The sequence below is a fragment of the Drosophila tropicalis genome, unplaced genomic scaffold (genome assembly GCF_018151085.1).
Source record: "Drosophila tropicalis isolate 14030-0801.00 unplaced genomic scaffold, ASM1815108v1 contig_158, whole genome shotgun sequence".
In the NCBI taxonomy this organism is placed as follows: Eukaryota; Metazoa; Arthropoda; class Insecta; order Diptera; family Drosophilidae; genus Drosophila; species Drosophila tropicalis.
In genome coordinates this window covers 3,236,617-3,257,447 of record NW_027172602.1, presented here as the reverse complement: position 1 = coordinate 3,257,447, position 20,831 = coordinate 3,236,617, and the positions used below count along the sequence as shown (strand labels likewise).

At 35.1% G+C, this 20,831-nt stretch overlaps 2 protein-coding genes across 3 annotated transcripts; one reads left to right on the top strand and one right to left on the bottom strand.

The window, feature by feature from the left end:
- Positions 1 to 683: 683 nt before the first annotated feature.
- Dsor1 (mitogen-activated protein kinase kinase 1) lies at positions 684 to 3,368 on the bottom strand. Of its 2 annotated transcripts, none has more exons than XM_068295978.1 (4): positions 2,987 to 3,368; positions 1,726 to 2,356; positions 1,317 to 1,646; positions 684 to 1,225 (listed from the first exon to the last, which is right to left on the bottom strand). In XM_068295978.1, exons 1-4 carry the CDS (start codon positions 3,094 to 3,096, stop codon positions 1,112 to 1,114), a joined length of 1,185 nt encoding a protein of 394 aa, XP_068152079.1. In that variant the 5' UTR covers positions 3,097 to 3,368; the 3' UTR covers positions 684 to 1,111. The 2 variants fall into 2 exon arrangements, with proteins under 2 accessions (XP_068152079.1, XP_068152072.1); XM_068295971.1 differs by having other exon boundaries at positions 1,726 to 2,365; positions 2,987 to 3,366.
- A 397-nt stretch (positions 3,369 to 3,765) lies between these two features.
- Positions 3,766 to 5,743, top strand: LOC137586529 (uncharacterized). The gene is made up of 2 exons (XM_068302610.1): positions 3,766 to 4,160; positions 4,228 to 5,743. The coding sequence occupies exons 1-2, from the start codon at positions 3,994 to 3,996 to the stop codon at positions 5,450 to 5,452; spliced, it is 1,392 nt and encodes a 463-aa protein (XP_068158711.1). The 5' UTR covers positions 3,766 to 3,993; the 3' UTR covers positions 5,453 to 5,743.
- Positions 5,744 to 20,831: the final 15,088 nt, after the last annotated feature.

The window sequence follows — 20,831 nt, the reverse complement described above, 5'->3', positions numbered from 1 at the left end:
ACAACGTTAACCTGATCACAAAAGCCTTTCAGATGCGAATTGTATTCTTAAGTGCCATAAATATATGTACATACATATGTATATACGTTCTTGTAGCCATTCAGAAAAGCAGAAAATTTACTCAATAATCTAAATGTACATATGTATGTATGTGGAAACGTCTTATACTGGCAAAGACAGGATTGGTCGACAGGTGTTCTTACATTGCCAGTAAACGAGATAGCATGTATTTCCGGTGTAAACATGTAAATGAATATTTAAATTAAACTGGAAGAATGGCTTTTAAAAAAATATTAAGAAACGCAAAACACTTCACATTTATTTTGCATTTTAATTAAGAAAATTTACAAAAGAGTCAAATCTTAAAAAACATCTGTAACATCTTTGGAACACAAGAACTACTAGGAACAAACAATGTTGTTTGTAAATTCGCACAAATCTTTTGTTCTTGGGTTAATTTTTATTTAAATCCTCATTTCTTTTATCCATTTAACTTAAATTTTTTACCGAATAGAAATTCTTAATTCTAATAGATTTTAATGAATGAAGAGGTGTTAATATTCTTTCATCGAATTGGCATAGCTGATAATGGCTGTAATTTATTACTTCTCTGTTATTTGTTTATTAAAATCAAGAATCCTCAAAGCCCCGTTATTTGATATACATATAAGCACAAGAGAATATAATATGACTTCAATATCTTTATTTTCCGTTTTCGTATTTTCTCTCTTGTTTTTTTTTTTCCTTATATTTTTCTTCAGATGTGTACTTATATAGATATACATATATACATATACACTTTTTGTCTTTTTTCTCGCATCCTTTGTGAAGGAGGCCAACTGTGAAGTTTACTTAGCCTTTTCTTATTTAAGAAATAAAAGAAAAAATCGCTAGCGAAACACGCACACAGATAGTTAAATAGAGTCAGGAAAATAGGGAGATTATTTGTATAAATATCTGAAGGTTATTGGGGTGGGAGGGCCAGGGGGATCCAGTAGATACAACAAGTACTTGACTACATACAAATAAATAACTCGTATATATAGGCATATATGTATATATATATATACGCATGCTGTTTGTAGGAGGATGGAATAAAGGAATGCTGAAATTAGTTGGGCGATGTATTGCGCTTTGGCGTCGATGGCGGCAAATCCATTGTCTTGCAGACCCAACCTGATATATCTACTTCCTCTAGCTCCGCTTTCCGTATCCAGCGATGACTCTGAAACAAACAAACACAACAACGAGAAAAAGAAAATGCATCATTTGATTTTATTTATAGATGTGCAAGTTTGAAGAAATTGCGTATTTACCAGAAGGGTCTTGAGATCTGCCCGTTCATCGGGCTGCTTTTTGAGGCAGATGTCTACAAAGTCCTTAAACTCATCGGAAAATATTTTATGTTCCAATTTGGGTGGCGGTTCATTAACAATATAATCAAGCAATTCAAATATGGCCATCACTTTTGGCTCCAATACAGTTTGATTCCCATCACCATCAGAGTTCTCGGCGAAAATAGCCTCCATGGTTACAGTATCTGGAGGTGGTATTGGATACATGCCTATGGCCATTTCAACTAAGGATAAGCCCAATGACCAAATATCCGACTGTACAGAATAGTGCGTCCCCTGCAATCGTTCCGGCTAAACAAAGAGAAAGTAAAAAAGAGAATAAAGTTGTTAGCACGTTTAAGTAGTTTTTTCGTCACTCTGACAAACTTACCGACATGTAACTGCGTGTTCCCACGAAAGAGTTGGCCATCGAGTCAATCAATTGACCCGATACACCAAAATCACAGATTTTTATCTCTCCGCTGCTATTGACGAGTATATTACTTGGCTTAACATCCCTATGAATAATAGCATGCTTGTCTCGTAAATAGCTTAATCCTTTGAGTACCGCCAAAGTGATGCGACCTAGTATGGATTCAGGTATGCGGCCAGCACGTTTCAATATGAGATCTAGTGAGCCGCCATCCATATATTCCATGCATATGCTTATCTCTCCATCGCTGTAAAAGGCCCCATAGAAGCCAACTATATGCGGGAAATTACACTCATGGAGCACTTTAAGTTCACGGAGGATTTGCTTTTTAATTGCCGGTTTCACCTCAAGATGAATCAGTTTTCGTGCCATTATGAGATGTGTGTGCGTATGACGGACTTTCATTACGACTCCGCCATTTCCAGATCCAAGTTCGCCCAATTTCTCCAAATCTTCATCTGACAGTTCACCGATCTTTTCCTTTTGACTGAGAAACACTTTGATCCGTTTCCGTTCCGTATCATCCATATCTAGGCCCTCGAGAGTTTCCGTTAAGGCATCGATGCTCGTCTTTGGCTTGCCCAGCAAACTATGTGTTCTTTAATTTAACTTTTTAATGTATTTTTGCAGAAACAAAATAAAAAACGTTGCAGAACAACAATAAAAGGAAAACGATGGTGATGATAATGATGATGATGATGGGAATAGGGGTTGGGAGAGGCAAGAAAGGAGGGTGCAAGGTGAAATACGGATAAAAGGTGCGTCGTAGTAAATCCCAAATAAAACCGATGAAGAAATAACCCACGCAATATAGGTATAAATTCAATATCCATATTTCGGATGTGATTACTTGGCAGTTAAAATGTTTGTTTGTAAAACTGGCGAAGTGCCTCGTATTTGATAAGATTAATTATAGGCCGAATAATAAATGATTGCGCAAAGTATAATAGCAATTTCTTATAGTTTCTTCTAATGAGACAATTTGGATATAGCTTTTTAATCTAAAACCGAAAAATTTAAAATACTTTTTATTTAAAAAAGAATCAAAACGATTATCGGTGATATGATTTGCCTATTGGCTTATTGGGTATACTTTGGGCGATAATGGGTATTTAGCTAGTCGAGCGCACACTTTGTTTTTTTTTTTTTTGGAGAAAAGCAAAAAAAAAAAAAGTTTCTAATCTAAAGTAAATGTATAGAAATAAAAAACAATATTTACTCTGTTCCCGATGGAGTTTTGAATGGTGGTGTTGGTGCCACTTGGGCAGCCGCAACAGTTGAGTCCGTATTAACCGGCGGCAGTACCAGGTTCAGCTTGTTTTTCGACATTTTGTTCTTAAATGAAGGGGAAAAACAACAACAACAACAACTGCGGCTATACCAGGTAGGGCGGTGGCGGCGGGGGATCTGGGAAACCAGAAGCAATAACTATGAAAGTATCAGCTTCTGTAACAGGTGCCTAAGTGCCGGTGCAATGCGTATGTTTTCGTTTGTTGTTTAAATCAACTCCAATAAAAAAAAAAATGTATTTATTTCTTCTTAAACCACTGAAATCGGTGTTACCGGATCAAAACCTTCCTTGTATTCCAACATTAAAATCGATGAAACAAAAAATGTTGTTAATCGATAACCACTGCATTCAGATGCATCCCGCTAAAAGACACTTCGATTATTTAGCGGTTTCCTCTCAGAAAATGACAATGGGCATCACTGATACCAAAAGTTTAGTTTAATTAATTTGAACGTTTCCTATGTTTATATTCAATTAAAAAATTCCAATACAATACCTTGTAATCAGTACTGAGATAAGTGAAAAACTGGGATATTTCTATTATTAAATGTAGTTCCTATCCTATGTTATTACCCATGTTGAGGTTCTTTCCCTTAATTGTGTTCTCAGCTGTTTTTTGTTTATGTTAGTGATGCTTGATGGCAACTATACAAATGAGCAACAAAATTATCGGTAATGGGTAGAGTAACAAATATATGTATATGGGATCCGGACTAGTTGCCCTTACGCATATAACTGCTAAATAAGAAACGTAAATTAGTCTAGTCGTCCCTTCATGGTCGGCAAATAGTTTACCTTTCTAAAGTAATCGACGTCGACTGCATTAAAACATCGGTGATATACCATCTCCAGCAATAGCATTGTGTTTCTAAAATTTGTTACTGACAACGACGGATGACGAACGTTTGGCTGCCGGTAAGAATAAGAAGGGGAAAATGAAGGAGCATTTTCGGAAAAGGCAAGAGCGCTTTGAATTTAAGCCTGTGGGGAGCGGAGCTTCTGAAGAACTCATCAATGTGGCGAATCAGGACTGTGATTCACTAGCTAAGCTGGCTTATAATTTGTATAGGTTGTCGAAGAACGATCACATTGTTATTGATCGGTAAGGATACTTTTCGAGTTTCATAGAAGCATTTTCTTAATAATAATTTAACAAATGATTTTTATAGAAAGCGGAATGAGGTGATCCGTACAGATGCTGAGACCAATCAAATGACAATATATCGCTGTCTTGATCCCATTGGCATGGGCATGCGCCAGCCTGAGGTTGAGAGCAAACACAATCCTGTTCCTAAAGTGGGACGTCCACAAAAACGGCCCGGCACGACACAAACTATTTCACAAACAAACGGTTCTGCCAAACTAACCAAACTGGAGGATGAGGCGGAAGCTAGTGCCTCAAAAGATGTCGATTCCATAGTTCGAACGCGATCTGGACGTTTGGTGCGCCCGTCAATGCCCCAGCCAAGTCTTTTATCAGTGGCATCTGCACCAGAGCCGAGTTCTGCACAAATGCTGGAAACATTGGTGTCCGAATTGCGGGATACGGATTATCGTGTACCAGTTTCAGCGGCACTAAAAAAAGCATCAGTTCCTGCCAAGAAAGATATTGCCAGACCTGCGCCTGCACGATCGGTTCCCGTGGATGCTATCTGTCCGGGATGTAATAAAATTTTTCTGGGTCGCCGTATGCAAAGGCATTTTGTAAAGTTTCCCAATCACATGCCACGATCCCAGGAGCCACAGCAACAGGTTGTTCCCAATCCACCCGTAGCTCAGCCTTCCTTATTTGGTCTTTTAACCGCTCAATTGCAACGTCATTCTCATCTAAGCGAAGAGCAACGGGCTGACCTTTTTCTACACGAGCTGACGGATTTTGTGGAACAACTTCAATTAAGAAGTACACGTCTAATTCGTAATACATCCGGTCTGCATTTCGTAAACGCACGAATTTCCCGGGTCCTTGGCATACCCGAGGGTCAATACGCTTTAGACATGTCGGCCATGGAGTCACCACAGGCACCCACGCCCGAACCAGAGCAGCTGCAGCTACTACAGAACGGCCAAGGGACACATGGCAATCAAAATCTCGTAGATTACACAGGACTGAGCATGTCCCTGGATGATACCTTAACCGATGAGGCAGCCCAACGTTTAAATCTATCGGTGGGTGGCAAACTGTTGCCTCCATCCGAAGAGAGTCTGCTACGCAATGTAAGCGATCTAATGCAGCCCCCGGTGCCAGTGGTAATGGCCGCTCCACCCACAGTGGTCGGCAATGGCTATGATCATGCAAGCGATAATGCTGTGGAAGCCTTAAGTATGAAAGAGACGCCAAACAACGGCGCAATCTTGGATCTCAATGTAGAATTTTTCCAATTCAATCAAAACTAATTGCACAAAGTTGAATTAAGCAATTAGAACTTGGCTAAAAAATGAATTCAAAATGAACTGAAAACAGAAATTACCTTAAGCATTTTATAGTTGTTTCGAAATAGTCATATGACTTCAAAATGGATCAAACTGAATATAAATTATGAATTTTTTTTTACACTTAAGTATGTACATATCTAGATGAATTTTTAAATTGTGTAGAACAAATATACATAAAAGCGCTACGTCTGATGGACTCATAAAACATGGGCTCCATTCAACGTTTCGTCAAGGACATTCATGAAAACTCAATTCTCTGATTATTTGTTATTAATTTGTGGTAAATTAAAGCGTGGCCTATACGATAAAATGAATGAGGCTCGATTGTTCCAGGTTCCTTCTTTGAAATAGAAGCCGCAAAACTTCATTGTTCTCATAATCTCATCTGCTTGAGTGACATGACAAAAGCAGGCCATGAATAGAAATTTACCCAGACCAAACGCAAAGTAGCTAAGCAAATTGTTGAATGAAGTTCATGAAGTGCTTAAAGTATAAATAAACATGAATAATTTTAATTATAATACTATTTTATCTCAATGTATATTGTAAGTAAGTTAGTTTGCACATTTGACTGATCTAGTTAGGATTATGTTTTTTTTTCTCTAATTTTTTTTTTTTTTTTTGCCATTGCACACCTTCCCAGGCCACAAAGAAGACCCACCGCAGCCAAATGCAGTTCCGTCATAAATGCAAATTTAAATTTTTCTTTTTTTTTTTTTGTAGACGGAAGTTGTCGACTGTGGAACAACTTTTGAGAAGTGTTGGCTGCCTTTTTCCGTCTTTTGTTTTTGGCGGGGGCAAAAGATGTGCCTTACGATGGGCGTGAGGTGCATACAAACATGGGCAGGCATATGTAGATCCATAATGTAGATGCGTATCTGGCAGAAGTTGCACCTACCATCGACATCATCATCATCATCATGATCATCATTGTCGTCGTAGTCATCACCCTCATATATTCCCATTATATTGGTGTTTGGTTTTGCCATGGTAAATGACAGTTACCAAATTTAAGATTGATTGGTCTCAAAATAGCAACCGAAAAAAAGTGAAACACACACACACACACACACTCACACACATACAGAGGGCACACAAAAAGAGAAAGATAGAAAGACAAAAAGAAAAAAAGTAAGCAAATGCCTTGAAAAAATATTTGAAATTCATTTCGCGCCGCCACTTTGGCAGCCGTGCGCATTTCGATGACAGCATTTAATGGTTATTATGTAAACCTTTTTTCCAATTTCTTTTTGTTGTTGTTTCCAAAGTGTCTTCACTGAGTTGATCATGGTGGACACACAAACACACACGCTTTTACACACAACAAAGGTCAACCACAACTACATGCATATGGTTTGAGTTCCGGCCAAACCCTAAAAAAGAAGTGGAATCAATGAATTTTATATGTATTTTATTTTTTTTTACCAAATATCCATTGAGCCCTCTTGACTGGCCATCTTAAAGCGTAACAAAATAAGCCCATTAACCAATACCACACAACAAAAACAACAAGCACCAAACCCATCATCATCATCATCACCTGTTGGAGCATGGGTTTTATATAAACTATCAATTAAATGGCTCAAACCAATAAACGATTTAAAGAAAAACATAAATACATATGTATGTATATATTTTATACTTGATTCTTTATCTGTAACTTGTCTAATATGCATTTATTTATGGCGAAATGTGGCTAATAGAAACTTCATAGTATTTGAAAATCTTCAAGATTGAGGAGGTAAATTCTAGTCCTAGATTCTATATCCTGCCTATGAGTTTTTCAGCTAACGACCTTATTTTAACAGAGATTATAATATCAAATTTTAAATAGAATAGATAATGTAATTAACGGAAATTTCTTTCTATAGCTTGCTTGAGTTTTGTTTTTGTATCGTATATAAAGTTATCGTCTATGGAGAATCAATCAATGCTTAGACCGTTAGTTAAGTAAGGTTGTGTTTTTGTATGATTTTCATTTTAAAAGTTAAAATAAAGTCAAGTTTTCCACTACTATATGTAATTTAAATTGTTTCTTTAATTGTACAAATTTACGACTTATATTATTTATATATATATATTTTTTTTTAAATTGAAAACGTTTAAGCTCTGCTTGAATAATTATTTTGGATTTTAACAGTAGTTAACCATATATGTATGTAGGCACCTTAACATGGCTGTTAAGCAAATAAGTGTGTTCGTTGGTACCTTAACATAGCACTGTTAACGGGGTGGACTTTGCGGCTGCGCAGAGACAAGACAAGTTTTTTTTTTTTGTTATGGTTGTTGTTGGTGTTGCTGTTGCTGTTGCCGTTGCTGCTGTTACTTTTGGCCAAAACCGTTGGCTGTTAAAAAGGCTTGGCCTGCCTACGCTTTTTGGCCACAAAATCGAATTCAGTGCACCGGCGACTCTTGAACGGTATTGGTTGGCTTAGCGGTTCGTTTCAAATTGGTTTTTACCTCACAAGAGTGCATAATAATAATAATAATCAAATTTTCTGTTGTTGCTTTTTATTTTGTATATCTGTTACGTCAAAAGAAACTGTATTTGTTTTACTGTTGCTAGCGTTTTTTTTTTTTTTTTGTTTTTTTGAAAATTTGTAGTTGTAGTTGTACATTTTTTCCCTTTTTTGTTTTTGCGTGTCAAGTGAACAAAAAAAAAAAAAAAAAAAAAAGAAAAAAACATATAAACGCAAAAATGGTTTCGGTTTTTTTGTTGTTTATTTTATTTTTTTGTATTTTGTTGTTGTTGTTGTGTGTATTAATTTGAAAATGAAAATGGCATGATTAAAAGAATTGAAAGTGGAAAATCAAATCTAAATGCGCAGATGTGTGTAACAGTTTTTACTTTCGGCCTGGCTTTCCATGTGGTTAACACTGATGTTGTTGTTGTTGTTGTTGATGATGCTGCTGTTGCTATTGCTATTGTTGTTGTTGGTTTAAGTCAACAGAGCATGGACAGAAAAAAGATCTTTTGCAGATTGCATAAAATATTTTCATAGTAGTAGCCTAGCAGCAGCAACAACAACAACAACAGTTTTTAACCCACTTTTAACCATGCATTTTCCAGATTCAGCAGCGCCTTCTTTACCTCTCTTTCTCGCCACCTTCTCGCGTCGTCGTCTGCGTCTGCGTCGCGAATTACAGACTGAATTACAGAGGAAAAAAAAGCTAAAAATCAAATCGGGCAAAATATATAGTAACTCGGTCTCACACAACTAGTGCAAAATAGAGAAAAAAACAAAAAACTCAAATAGTCCAGCCACCTTAACTAGTTAAAACGCCGCCAAAATGCTTCCGGTAAGTTGCTACAAAAAAACTAAAAACAAAACAAGAAACAGCAAAAAAATCGAAATGGAAAATTATTTTTGGTATTTTTGTTTTTTTTTTCTTGCAAATTGCATTTGCAATTAATGCCGGCCAATCTTGGCTTGAATGTCGTTAAACATTTTGATTTTTTTTTGATACATTCGATTTCCTGACTTACATATTGTTAAAAACCAGAAATCAGGGCCTAAACGGAAGAGTCAGTCACAGTCAGAACCCAGACGGTATAGCCTTGAAGGATTTTACAGGATTTCAACGCATAAATTAATGAAAGTTGATTTCTAGCCAAGGGCACAACAAGGAAGTTTCGTCTTCGTTGTGCTTTTTGCTATTTTTTTTTAATATATGTATTTGCCTACACACGTACATTTCAAAACTTGCAGATCTAAAAGATATTCGTTAAACTGGTTTCCGTTTTCAGTTTCATCTTGAATTCTTTGCATATCATTTTGTATTCGTTGTTCATAAATTGTATTTTGTTCTTCAGAGACTTGTGCAGTCATTAAAATGTTATTCATACATACTCTAACTTATCTAGTGAGTATATTGATTATGGCTAAGATGTTTGCAAGAGTTTGTCAAACGAAAAGTTCGGTTAAGAATTCAAATATAAGTTATTTGCATTAAAATTCAGATTAACTGAAGCATAAAGTTTGCTTTAGATAGAATAAATTATAAATTTCAAAACTATAATCTATGATAAACCATTAGTACGCCATGTTTAAACATAGTTTTCTCTGTAGCCCCTAACTGAAAAGTAATTTCCAATGAAAGTGAAGAAAAAAGGATCATATCTATTTTTGATTTGAATGGAAATTGAAAGAGAATAGAACACTTTTGAAGATTCTTTCTGTATTCTATCTTTCGATCGTTCTTTGTTTCTATAGTTAGTTAGATAAATCATTGAGGATTGAGATGGCTTTAAATATGTATTTCCTGGGTGTAAATCTATATCTTAATTTGTATCCGCCTCAACATTTACGTTATTGTAAACGACATATTTGTTGGCTGACATAAAAATCATCTTCACAACTTGTGTGTGAGCGAAGGCATTATCGTCATCATCATTATTAACTTGTTTCGCCCCCGCCCGAATCAGAAATCAGTAGAAGAATTGGCCTCAACCAGTTTTAGGCGCATGCGCAACTTGAAAACAAAAGCACATTATGCACAGACAATAAAAGAGAGGTTTGAAAATTCCTCAAAAAAAATGTCACCGTTTCGAATAAGTCAATACAACGAATTTAAATGAGACAAGTTGAATTGAGATGAATTAACTTATTCGCATTGCACTAATTTACCAACTTTGAAATTAATAAAAACCAATTTTATCATCTTGATATGCAAGCTATGTTCGTCTACAATCAACTGGATATAGGTATATATAATATGCACATGTTGATTTGATTTGAAGTGAATGTGATTTCGTGTTTGAATGTCTTTTCTGTTTTATTTTTTTCGGTTTTTGGTACTTATTGGTTAGCACGGGGGGAATAGCAATCGAATCGATGAAGCTGAAAAAGAAACTGAGAGGTGTTAATGGGAGTAAAAGTATAAAGGTATTATATAAGGGACTTTTGTTGGGTTAGGTTTTTGGCAAAGTCGTCATCGTCATCATTGTGAAAACATGTATACAAATACAATCGTCATTCGGTCCATAATCCATTACCCAATCTATCGGAAGCTAATCTCGAAATAGTTTCAAATTAATACCTTCCCAAATGATTCCCTTTTGTTATTATGACACAATTCAATCATACATATTTGTATATGAAGGTATACATAAGTTTAAGCCAAAACGGAAGCAAGACAATACCTACTTAATACATATTAATTTCTATTCCGGGATCGAGAATGAAAACAGGCCTGAAATATAGACACACAAACATATATCATATCATATCAGATATTCAAATAAAATCTTCTAATTTTCAAAAATTCTTTTGTCGGAATCTCAAAAGTGGTCAGACAGATTATCACATAAAAATATCATTTTTGCCAAACAAAATGTTTATGATAATCACAGAAATAGATAAACGTCAATAAAAACCAAAACCTAAGTCTCTCCATTAATATTTATTATACGTAAATTCTTGAGAATTTTTTTCCAGTTGACTAAACATATGTGGAAAATGAAAGTGAATGTAAATAGCTAAAACCGCTTGGGGGGAAGGTAAGGTCTTTCAGTCAATGAAGCCACCTTAGTGAGTTGGCCGAGAATGGAGGGAGAGGAAGGAGGGGGGAATTAAGTTACTGGGTTGTTTATTGAACCGCATTAACATTTACTGTAACTCTTTCAAGTCAGATAAAGCTCATTTTTTGCAATGTAATTGTATCTGCCTTTTGATTCAATACGATTGCAAAATATCTTCTGTGTTACATGTAAGAGGGGGAATCTGGGGCAGATCTACAGATTCATTTTGTTCTGTTTTGAATATTTGTAAATTAACATCAACAAAGAGCAGCAAAACTCTATACAAAGTAATTTATTTAATAGGTGATTTATTAATTAAGTAATTGACAGATCCAGAGTCATTATTTTGATCCGCAAACACTCTCCTCTTGAGGATATTACATCAAAGTCCTTTGAACGGAACGGAAGAAATCACAAGTTGTATACATTATTTAATTTTTTAATAATCGAAAAGAAACAAAAATGTTTTAATTATACATAAACCTACATATTTATATATAGTCATAATATGTATATATGTGTATCGACCTCAGCGACTGACTACACCAACTTGAAGGTCGACATGTTTTTTGTTTGTTGTTTCACTCTCTCTCTACCTTTATCTCTATCTCTATCTGTCTCCTTCATGCTCTCTAAAAGCAACAGTTATATAAAAAAAAAAAGAAAAAAAAAAATTATTTATTAAGCAAAAAAGCAAAGTCAAGACTCGGCATTTAAACTTGTTTTGGTCCAACAATACCACTTGCTGAAATTCCTCAGACTGGCCCCCAATTGGTATTTAACAGATACCTATATATATATATTTATACACATAAGAGTATAAAGAATGTGACTGCACTAACAAAAAAAAAAAAAAAACTGAAATAAAATAATATAAATCACCATGATCTACAGATCAGTGAGCATACAAATCAAGACAAGGATATATACCAGAAAAAAGTTGCTCTTCAAGCGGAAATCGTAAGAGATTCGAGGTCAAACTGAAAATCAAGTAGTAATGTGTATATATAGTTACATTTTGGCCATTCCCACCATAGATTAAGTATATATAATATATATCTACACTTACTTTTTCTCGCACTTTTGACATTCCATGACTTCATCATTTTTTGTCTAGCCAATACTTTTCCTTAGTCTTTAGATCTTGTAACACTTTCGACATCCTTCTTTGAAAGGGGAATCCCCTCAACCAAATTTCTCAACACAGTAAATTGGTGTTTTAAACTTTAATATGTTAAATTGAACTAATATGATATTAATTTCAAATGATGATACTCTCATTGCCCTATGACAATTATAATAAAAGTTTATAGAGTAAATGGAATGAAATCTGGACACAGTCAGTACTGTTAATATTTCGAAATAGTTTGTTCCTTTTTGAACTGCTTGTATCCCCCAAATAGGGTATCATCGAAGTGGTGGTGGAATCTTGATGACAAATTTGATTAAATTCGCCAGAATATATGTAGCTTGAGAGCTTATTGATGTGGTTGCTTGATCTTCATAAAACAAGTATTCATTTGTCTAATAAGTTATGTGACTATAGCTTAGCATATGTACTTACTTTATGTGATTGAAGATGCTGCAAAATTGGGGAAACCTTATTTATAGAAGGGCACACACAAGTTACATAAGTTACTCTCCCTTTTCTTTCAATTTCTCACTCTTTCTTCTCTTATTTGCATTGTTATTTTTTGTTTTGTTTTTAATTTTGCTTTGGTAGCTCTTGGCTTCTTTGATATGACATAATTGGTTCACAGACCAAGTAGAAATTTTTACAGTTGTTGCTGCTGGTTGCGTCTTGGCCAAAATGGGATGGTGGAAGGGGCAAAGAAACACCTAGGGAATGTTTCAGGTTGCTAATTTGTGAGCATTTAGTTTGGTAATTATCATTAAGATAATGATAATGGTAAAGTAAACGATGGCCAGCAAAGAGGAGCATCATGATGTGACGGACGGAGGGATAGACGGACAGACAGACGGACTTACGGTCTGTCGGTTGATTTTCACCTTTCGATTTCACTCTGAATTGGGCTTCCCATAGTTTTAACAAAACGTTTTTTTTTTTGTTGCGCTTCGTTGCCAATTTCCGCTATCAATGTTATGGCTTATGGCATTTATAGCTCTATGAAAGATTATTATTGGTTTTTCTTTTAATTATTGTTGCATTTTTCGCACTTTCAATCTGCGTTCTATCACCTGAAGCCATTGATGATGCCTTTCACATTTCTTTGTCTTTGGAATCTAATTTTTTAATTTGTCCTGACGTAACCATCTCTCTTTGTATGAAGGCAATTTCAAAAACAAACTTACACTTGACAGAAATGTAGAGTGAATTCCAAATATATTTCAACAGGATACATATTGTTAATAAGATAATAAAAATTAAATAATAAATAGTTAAAACCAGTCAAGCATATATATTTCAATTTCTTTATTAAAACTTCATTAACTAAATTACTAAACTAACTTACTATCTACTTCATGGTTCATTGTTTAGTTGATTGAATCGAATTTTGTTTGGTTAAGTGTTTGATCTTAGATACTATCACGGTTTAATTGATTTGATATGCTTAAAAGAGGCTTAGGCTTGGGCAGACAAAAGATGAACTCTGTGAATTCGATTCGCATCGTTTCGTTGCAATTCACAACTAGTTTTAGCACTGAACGTGTGACATGATAATTTTGCAAGTAGTTAACATTTCGATTTCGTTTGAATAGAATCGTTATATTTATGCTTCTTGAATCAGAAAGAATGAGGCGACTATAAAGTTGTTCCATAAAAGAGTATCATGAAATCTGTTCTGAATATCTTCTGATTAACTTTTGTGCTACTTTGCATAATTTAGTTTGGTTAATTACTTTTGCAGTATATCTTTGACATTTAAAGTTCATTTCTATTTTTGCGGTGAGTCACAAATGTTTCCATGTGAATTGGCTTTTAAAACTTATTTATATGCCATGTCTGAAAAACGGGTCTATAAGAGTCTCTCCCTCTCCCTCTCCCTCTCTCTCTCTCTCTTACTCTAACTCTTACCAGAAGGTAATATATTCTTAATTAACACCACAATCTAAGCATATTAAAGAGTCAAGTCAAGTCAATGGAAATTATCATAGGGTAAGCAATTCTTCGGTCCGACTGATCCAATGGACATTTAATGGGATTAAAAAACATGTCCGACTATTGATAGATAGGAATTTGTGTTCTCAAAATATCAAGCTTAGACGGCATTTGGCATTGAACTATCTCTTCCATCTCTCTTCTGTTTGATTCATTTACTTATTTTCTTTTTGAGTTTATGGCTCATGCCATATACAAATAATTGAATCCGCTGCTTAGACCAATCAAGCCTTAAATTCAATTTCAACTCTGCTGCTCGCGCATTTATCCATTGATTTTTTTTGTGTTTGTTTTTCTGTTACCCACTAAATCGGCTTACGTCCTTTAAGCGTTAGATGGTGGACTGGAAAATCAACTGATGTCTGTATGTATCTCATTATAGCATGGGCCAAAAGCGCTGCAGTTTTAACATGTTGGCAACAAGAGGCAGCGACAACAATGAAGATAATTCAGTCAATAGTCTGGATGGGTTTCATTATGAGTTGGCTGCTTTTTAATGAACTTGAATTTTTCGTTTATTGGAAATTGAAATTTTTACGATTTTGACTCGAAAGAAATAATGTAGATGAAAGCAAAATGAATTCATTTTACATTTGGGATCTGTAATGGAAGACAAATTGTCCTGGCTAACATTTCATTCTTATAATGGCTAGAAAGAAACATGTCTAAGAATTTTGGTAGATCATTCGAACTGGTTCGACTGGAAGAGGAAAGAGATCCGCTAAGTTATATGATATGAAATTAAAATGCAAATTAACTATTTAGAAAGAGTAGAAAGAGTTTTTTTTGTTATGTTTGCTACTTTTGGGCCAGTTCAATCAGTTCGACAACTTTCAACATATTGAAGATATCATTTAATTTCACAATCTATTGATGGACTGCATTTTATGTATATGGCTCAATTGTTTGTTAGGCCATCATCATCATCATCATCATCATCATCACAACCATCACCAGCATCATAGAGAGTTGGCTTAGAGACACTGACTTGGATTGGGAAAACTTGTATGCGGCTTTTCTTTTTTATTGTATGTGTGTGTGTGTATGTGTGTGTGCTGTTTTGCTATTGAGACGACGTTGTTGACCCATAATACATTGATCCATTGACGGGCGCAAAAAAAAAAAAAAAAGTTACTAAAGTATAAAGATGGCCATAATCTCCTCTGGCCAACTGCAGCAGCATCTTGTGGCGCATCCGGCGAACGACGAACGAAACTTTCGCTTTTCGGTGCGCTCTCTTGTCACGCAAAAATGTTATTAAGAAAGTCATCCGCCAACTACTTACCATTGATTCACATGGGAGAGGAGACTGAATTCGGGTTCGAATGGCAAGGCAAGTTGAAGAACTGGTTCCAAGTCATTGACTGAATGACTTCTGTCTCCGTAATTGGCTAAATGCTAATAGGCAACTCCAAAAAAGGAGGCGAGAGTCACGTCTAACTTTTCACAAAAACTCAAAAAAAACAAAAAGAAAAAGAAAAAAACGTCAACAAAATATATAAAAATAGTAACAACAAATCTGCATTTAATACGCTTAATAGTGAAAAGCTGATAATTTTTTGATATGCCATCTTATAAACTTAAAACATATAAAAAACTTGGCCATAAAAATCAAATTGTGTTTTGCATGCAATCGTCTTGTGGATTATTGTGGAAATTGTGGTTTGATAAAGTGCTTTAATTAAGCACTAATTAACAATAATAAGATGTTACACACTTTATTAACTTGCATTAATAGTTACAGAGGGTAGGAGATAGAAAGAGAGAGAAGGAGAGAGAGAGAGACAGCTTTTTTTGTACCCTGGAAAATGTTTTCAAAAACATGACCATGATTTTTGAGAATTTTGTAAATTCTCAAGGGTATATTTTGAAAATTTATATCTCAATTTAATCTTAATTTAACATATTTTGAAATGGCAGTCCTCTGTAGATGAGTAGTCTAAGTGACCCAGTCATTTGGGCAACTGAACAACGAGAACCCGGGTTCGTATGGATGTGGTTTTCGTCTAAGCCGAAGGACTTAGTTGCCAGTGCTTGTAAAATATAGTTAGGGTGATAGTTTACAACTATATCCTATACTTATAATAATAATAATATTTTAAAATAGAATCCATGGAATCCAATGGAAAATGTTTGTTAATTTCCTGATAGCTTTTGCTAGTCTCTATATGTAGATTAGTCTATATCTTCATTTTGTCATTTAAGTTTAGCTGTTTAAGGCTATTATTTGAACCAAAAAGTTAAGTGATAAGTGCCCTAAGCAAAAGTTTCCTAATACATACATGCGAGCGACCCCCTTGTCACTTTTGATTTACCACTGTTTTGTTCTTTCTGACCATGGTTTAATTTAGTGTGTGTGTTTGTGTGGGTTTTTTTCTTGACTTGTTCACAGTAACTTAATTAAGTCTCCCTTGGCTTCAAAACTTTAAATACGAAAAGTCAAAGTGACAATTCACACGATTCATAAAACAACACAAAAACTTCGCACGATAATATTTTTTCTTAATCTTTTTTAACCCTCTACTCGAAGAGGTTAACAAGGTATATGGGATATAAGCAGAATGTATGTAACTGAAGGCACAAGGAAATGGTTTTGACTTTAATATTGTGATAAAACAATGGCAAGTAGAAGTATGTAAAGGATTGTTGTGGATGGTTTTTTCTAAAAAATCCTGTGATTAACAAAGGCTTCTAGTTAATTTTTAAGTTTTGAACAAGTGTATAAAAACTACGGCTCGATTGGAAATAGTTTTTTAATTTTTGTATTTGCAAAAATTGGACAAACAATGCAGCGACTTTCACACGACTTTAAATGCACAAAATGCAAGACGCAAAAAAAAAAGGGAGATTTGGAGATCTGGGGCCATTGTTTAGCCTATGACGGGGACAAGAGGCCCATGTAAATGTTCAAATGTCAAGCGTTTTTCAATTTGGAGGACGTGATTTTTGTTTGCATAATGTGCCATTGGCATAAAACTATTGGGTGTGCCCCCACCACACACACACACACACACATACAGGGCGTATACGCAATGCCTTAATAGACAGAGCATTCCAAATGCAATAGACATTTCTTTCAATTTCATTTAAAAACTAATTGAGAGACCAAGTTATTGGGGACCACAGAGAAATTGATTGACATGCACTCGAGTAGAAAAATTACATGTATTTGCGTTTACCCAACATTATTACCATCAAATGCATCAAACATGACTCACTCCAATGCAAGAGTAATCAGCTATAAAAGGAAATTTTCTCTCGCTAAACTGATCGACACGAAAAAAATTGTTATCTATAACTGTAGAGCATCTAAGGGAAGGAAGGATCTAGTAAAATTGACTTATGTACATGGTGCGTATACATAATATATTTGTTTCTTTGCACCATTTGTCAAGAAGGTCATGGGTTTATAGATTGCTTAAGATCATTTCTGATAATCCAAAGTAAAGAGTTCATACTTCCTATTCAAAGCACTTTGTTCTAGGGGTTTGTATGGTTTTCTTTAGCTTTGATGTGGTTTATTTCAAAGTTTGGCTTCGTTTATCTTTAACAAGAGCAGAACTTCATTTCGTTCCCATCACGAGATCATGGACAATGCTTAATCTCTAAACTCTTAAAACAATTGACTCTTTTGTTAGGGAAAGGCATTTGAAGTTCTCAGCTATTACTTTTGCAAGATATCAATTTGATATGGCCTCCTCCCCTTCTCTCCTCCACTAGTTCCTTTCTGCATGCCATGCATTTTGGGATTATAATGAAATTTTGATACGCACCTTCACCTGGGCATTCGGAGGTGATGAAAACTTAAAATTTTTCTTGTGTTTTGTCTTTTTTGCGGGTATTTTTGAAATTTTGTTTTCGCAGCATAATGCGTGGCATTACGTAAACGACTCGACGGGCCGGTCTACCCAGCTGCAACAGTCTCAGTTGCAACTTATGCCACATGAATGTGCAGTATATAGATGCCACAGTTTTGTCTGGTCATGTGTGTGTGTGTGTGTGTGAGTGTTGCAACTTGTCGTCCACACAGAGGCAAAAAGTCAGCTTGCCGTATATAAATTGTATTTGCCTGTTACTGTTGCTGCTGCTGCTGTTGTTGCTGCTGATGGTTAAATTCAGGTAAAACGATTCTCAATTTTGGACTGATGTGTTGCTGCAGGGCAGCAGGCAACAAAAGCAACATCAGTAATCACATCAAGCCCCGTCAGCCATGTTTGTTGACTGACTGTTGTCTATCGTCTATCCAGGCCACATTTAGCCAGTCGTTTTAATTGCCCATGCATTGGACAAGTTGCAATTAAAAAACAAAAAAAAGAAAACAGCAAAAAAAAAAAAAAAAAAACAAATATAAACTAAATGTTGCATTTGCCTTTAAGTACACAAACTGCCGTGTTGCTGTCGTTTGTTCATTTTGCGTAAAATCGACAAATTTGTCAACATAAAAATGTTCAGTCTTCTCCTTCCTTCGCCTTCAATCACCTGCTGCTTGCTCATGTATGTGTGTGTGTGTGTGTATATTGTACAATCAAAAATTGTAAACATTTTTGGAATTTTTTGTCGTTTTTTTTTCTCTCTTTTTAAATTTTATGTAAGTAGCTGTTGGTGTTGTTGTTGCTGCTGCTGTTTCTGTCACTGCCATAAAGAAGTCTGAACAGCAACAACAATAATACCATGTACATACATACATTTGCTATGTGTGTGTGTGTGTCTGCATAAATGTAAATGGCAATAGTGTCCCATAAACATTTCTTGTTACACTGGGTAAATAGGTAAGCCATTACTCAGGTGACCCCCTTATCCGCATACACATGAAAACACTCAAGAAACATTTTATTCATCAATATGTACAGTGCGCACTTCTTAGAAGGAAATGCTTTTTGCGAAATGGCACACTCCAAATCCACATCTAACGAATTGACAACAATGGACTATGCTAAAAAACGGATATCGAAACTTCTGTCGACATATTCATACACATATATATGTAGTTAGATATATATTCATGATTGGGATGATGAACTAACATTCCATTGTAGTAGTAGAGTTGAATCAAATGACTTAAAAGATTCACTTTTTACTTGTTCACTTATTCAAGCACTCATTCACTCATGTGTTCAATCAAGTTTGAAGTTTATATTCGATTCAATGCTAAAGAGGGATTCAACAGCTACTTAGATTCTGATTACTAAAAGAATAAATGTCAAACAAAGATCTGATAAAAACTATATGACTTTATGGGTCTCTAGGGTTTTAAGGGCTTCTCTTTGTGGTCAAAACTGCTAAAGTCGTCCACAAAAACACAATAAGTAAAGATAAATCCACATTTATAGGTGTGAAAAAGATAATGTTTGTTGGTAATGAAACTGAAAGTTCGAAACGATAGAGAGAGAGAGAGAGGGAGAGTATTCAATGTGCGAATGAGATAGTATGTATTATGAGATCTTGACCATCTTTGGCACTCTCTCAATTAGCACATTTTTGTTAATTGGTTCGATAATACGTAGTGGTGGTTTGATGCCTTAATAGAAGATTTGCTTATGTAACGAAAGAATGGGAATTTTTAAGCTATTTATTTTGAAGTTGGCTTAGAGTCTGTAAAATATTTGCCAAGTTAAGTTTTTGTTTACCTTCCTTAGACTCAACTCCAAATTAAGGAAGTCATAACTGCTAAAAATCTAAATCTTAATTCAATACGAAAACAAACTGCATTCGTTTTAATAAGAATAGAAAGCCCATAGTATGGTGGTCCTTAGTGAAACGGATCAGGCCAAATAATAATTCACTTCAAATCATCATAAACTCATCATAAATTTGGTAAGGTTGCCTAAACTAAACTCAGAAGAAAGATATCATCAAAAAGGGTTTCTATTAATGGGGTATACACGGTAAAATATGATATTTAGGACGATCAGTTTCAGTTCTTCGGATGATTCCACACCTTGGATACACCTGCGTTTGGATACCATTACAATTTTCAGGTGTTTTTGAAACTTTGTATTAATCAACATTGCTCATACTTGTAATTTGGTTTTGTTAATCGAAAAAGAAAGTTATATGTCTATCTACCCAGGTGGTGGAGATGGTGGTGCCCTCACTGAGACCAGGTTTCATTTGGTTGAATGTTAGTTTTTTGATTGTCAGTCAGGCAGAGGCAAGTTTTGCTAATTAGTTTTGTATTTTTCAACCTGTTCGAATTGTGAAGATGACGATGAACATTTTTATTTCTTCTGTTTTTTTTTTTTCTTGTTTTTTTGTGACGAAAGAGAAGCATTGCGATGAATGAATGATGCCCATGTGGATCTCTGTGTGTGTGTGTGTGTGTGGTATATGCCGGTTTTTTTTTTTTTTTTGTTTTTTTTGGTGGCTTATGTAATTTGTTCCCCCCATTTTGCGTTCTCTTTTGCACTCCTTCAGTTTTTGGTATCCGTCTGTATTGTATGTCTTTTTTGGCCCATTATTAGCCAGTTGTATTTGTGTTGTTGTCTTGCAATTTTTGGGGATTTTAATATAAAAATCCGTTTTGGGGATTTACGTAGTATATACCATGAAAAATATTTATGAGTATGACTCAGTTTTCACTCATTCGGGTGAGGCTGAAAACATTTTTGTGCTTTTTTTTTTTTTCATTTTTGCTCCAATTTCGGGCAGCTGCCGTTGCGGCTGGGGCTGGTGTTGATTTTACATAATCCAACAGAAAA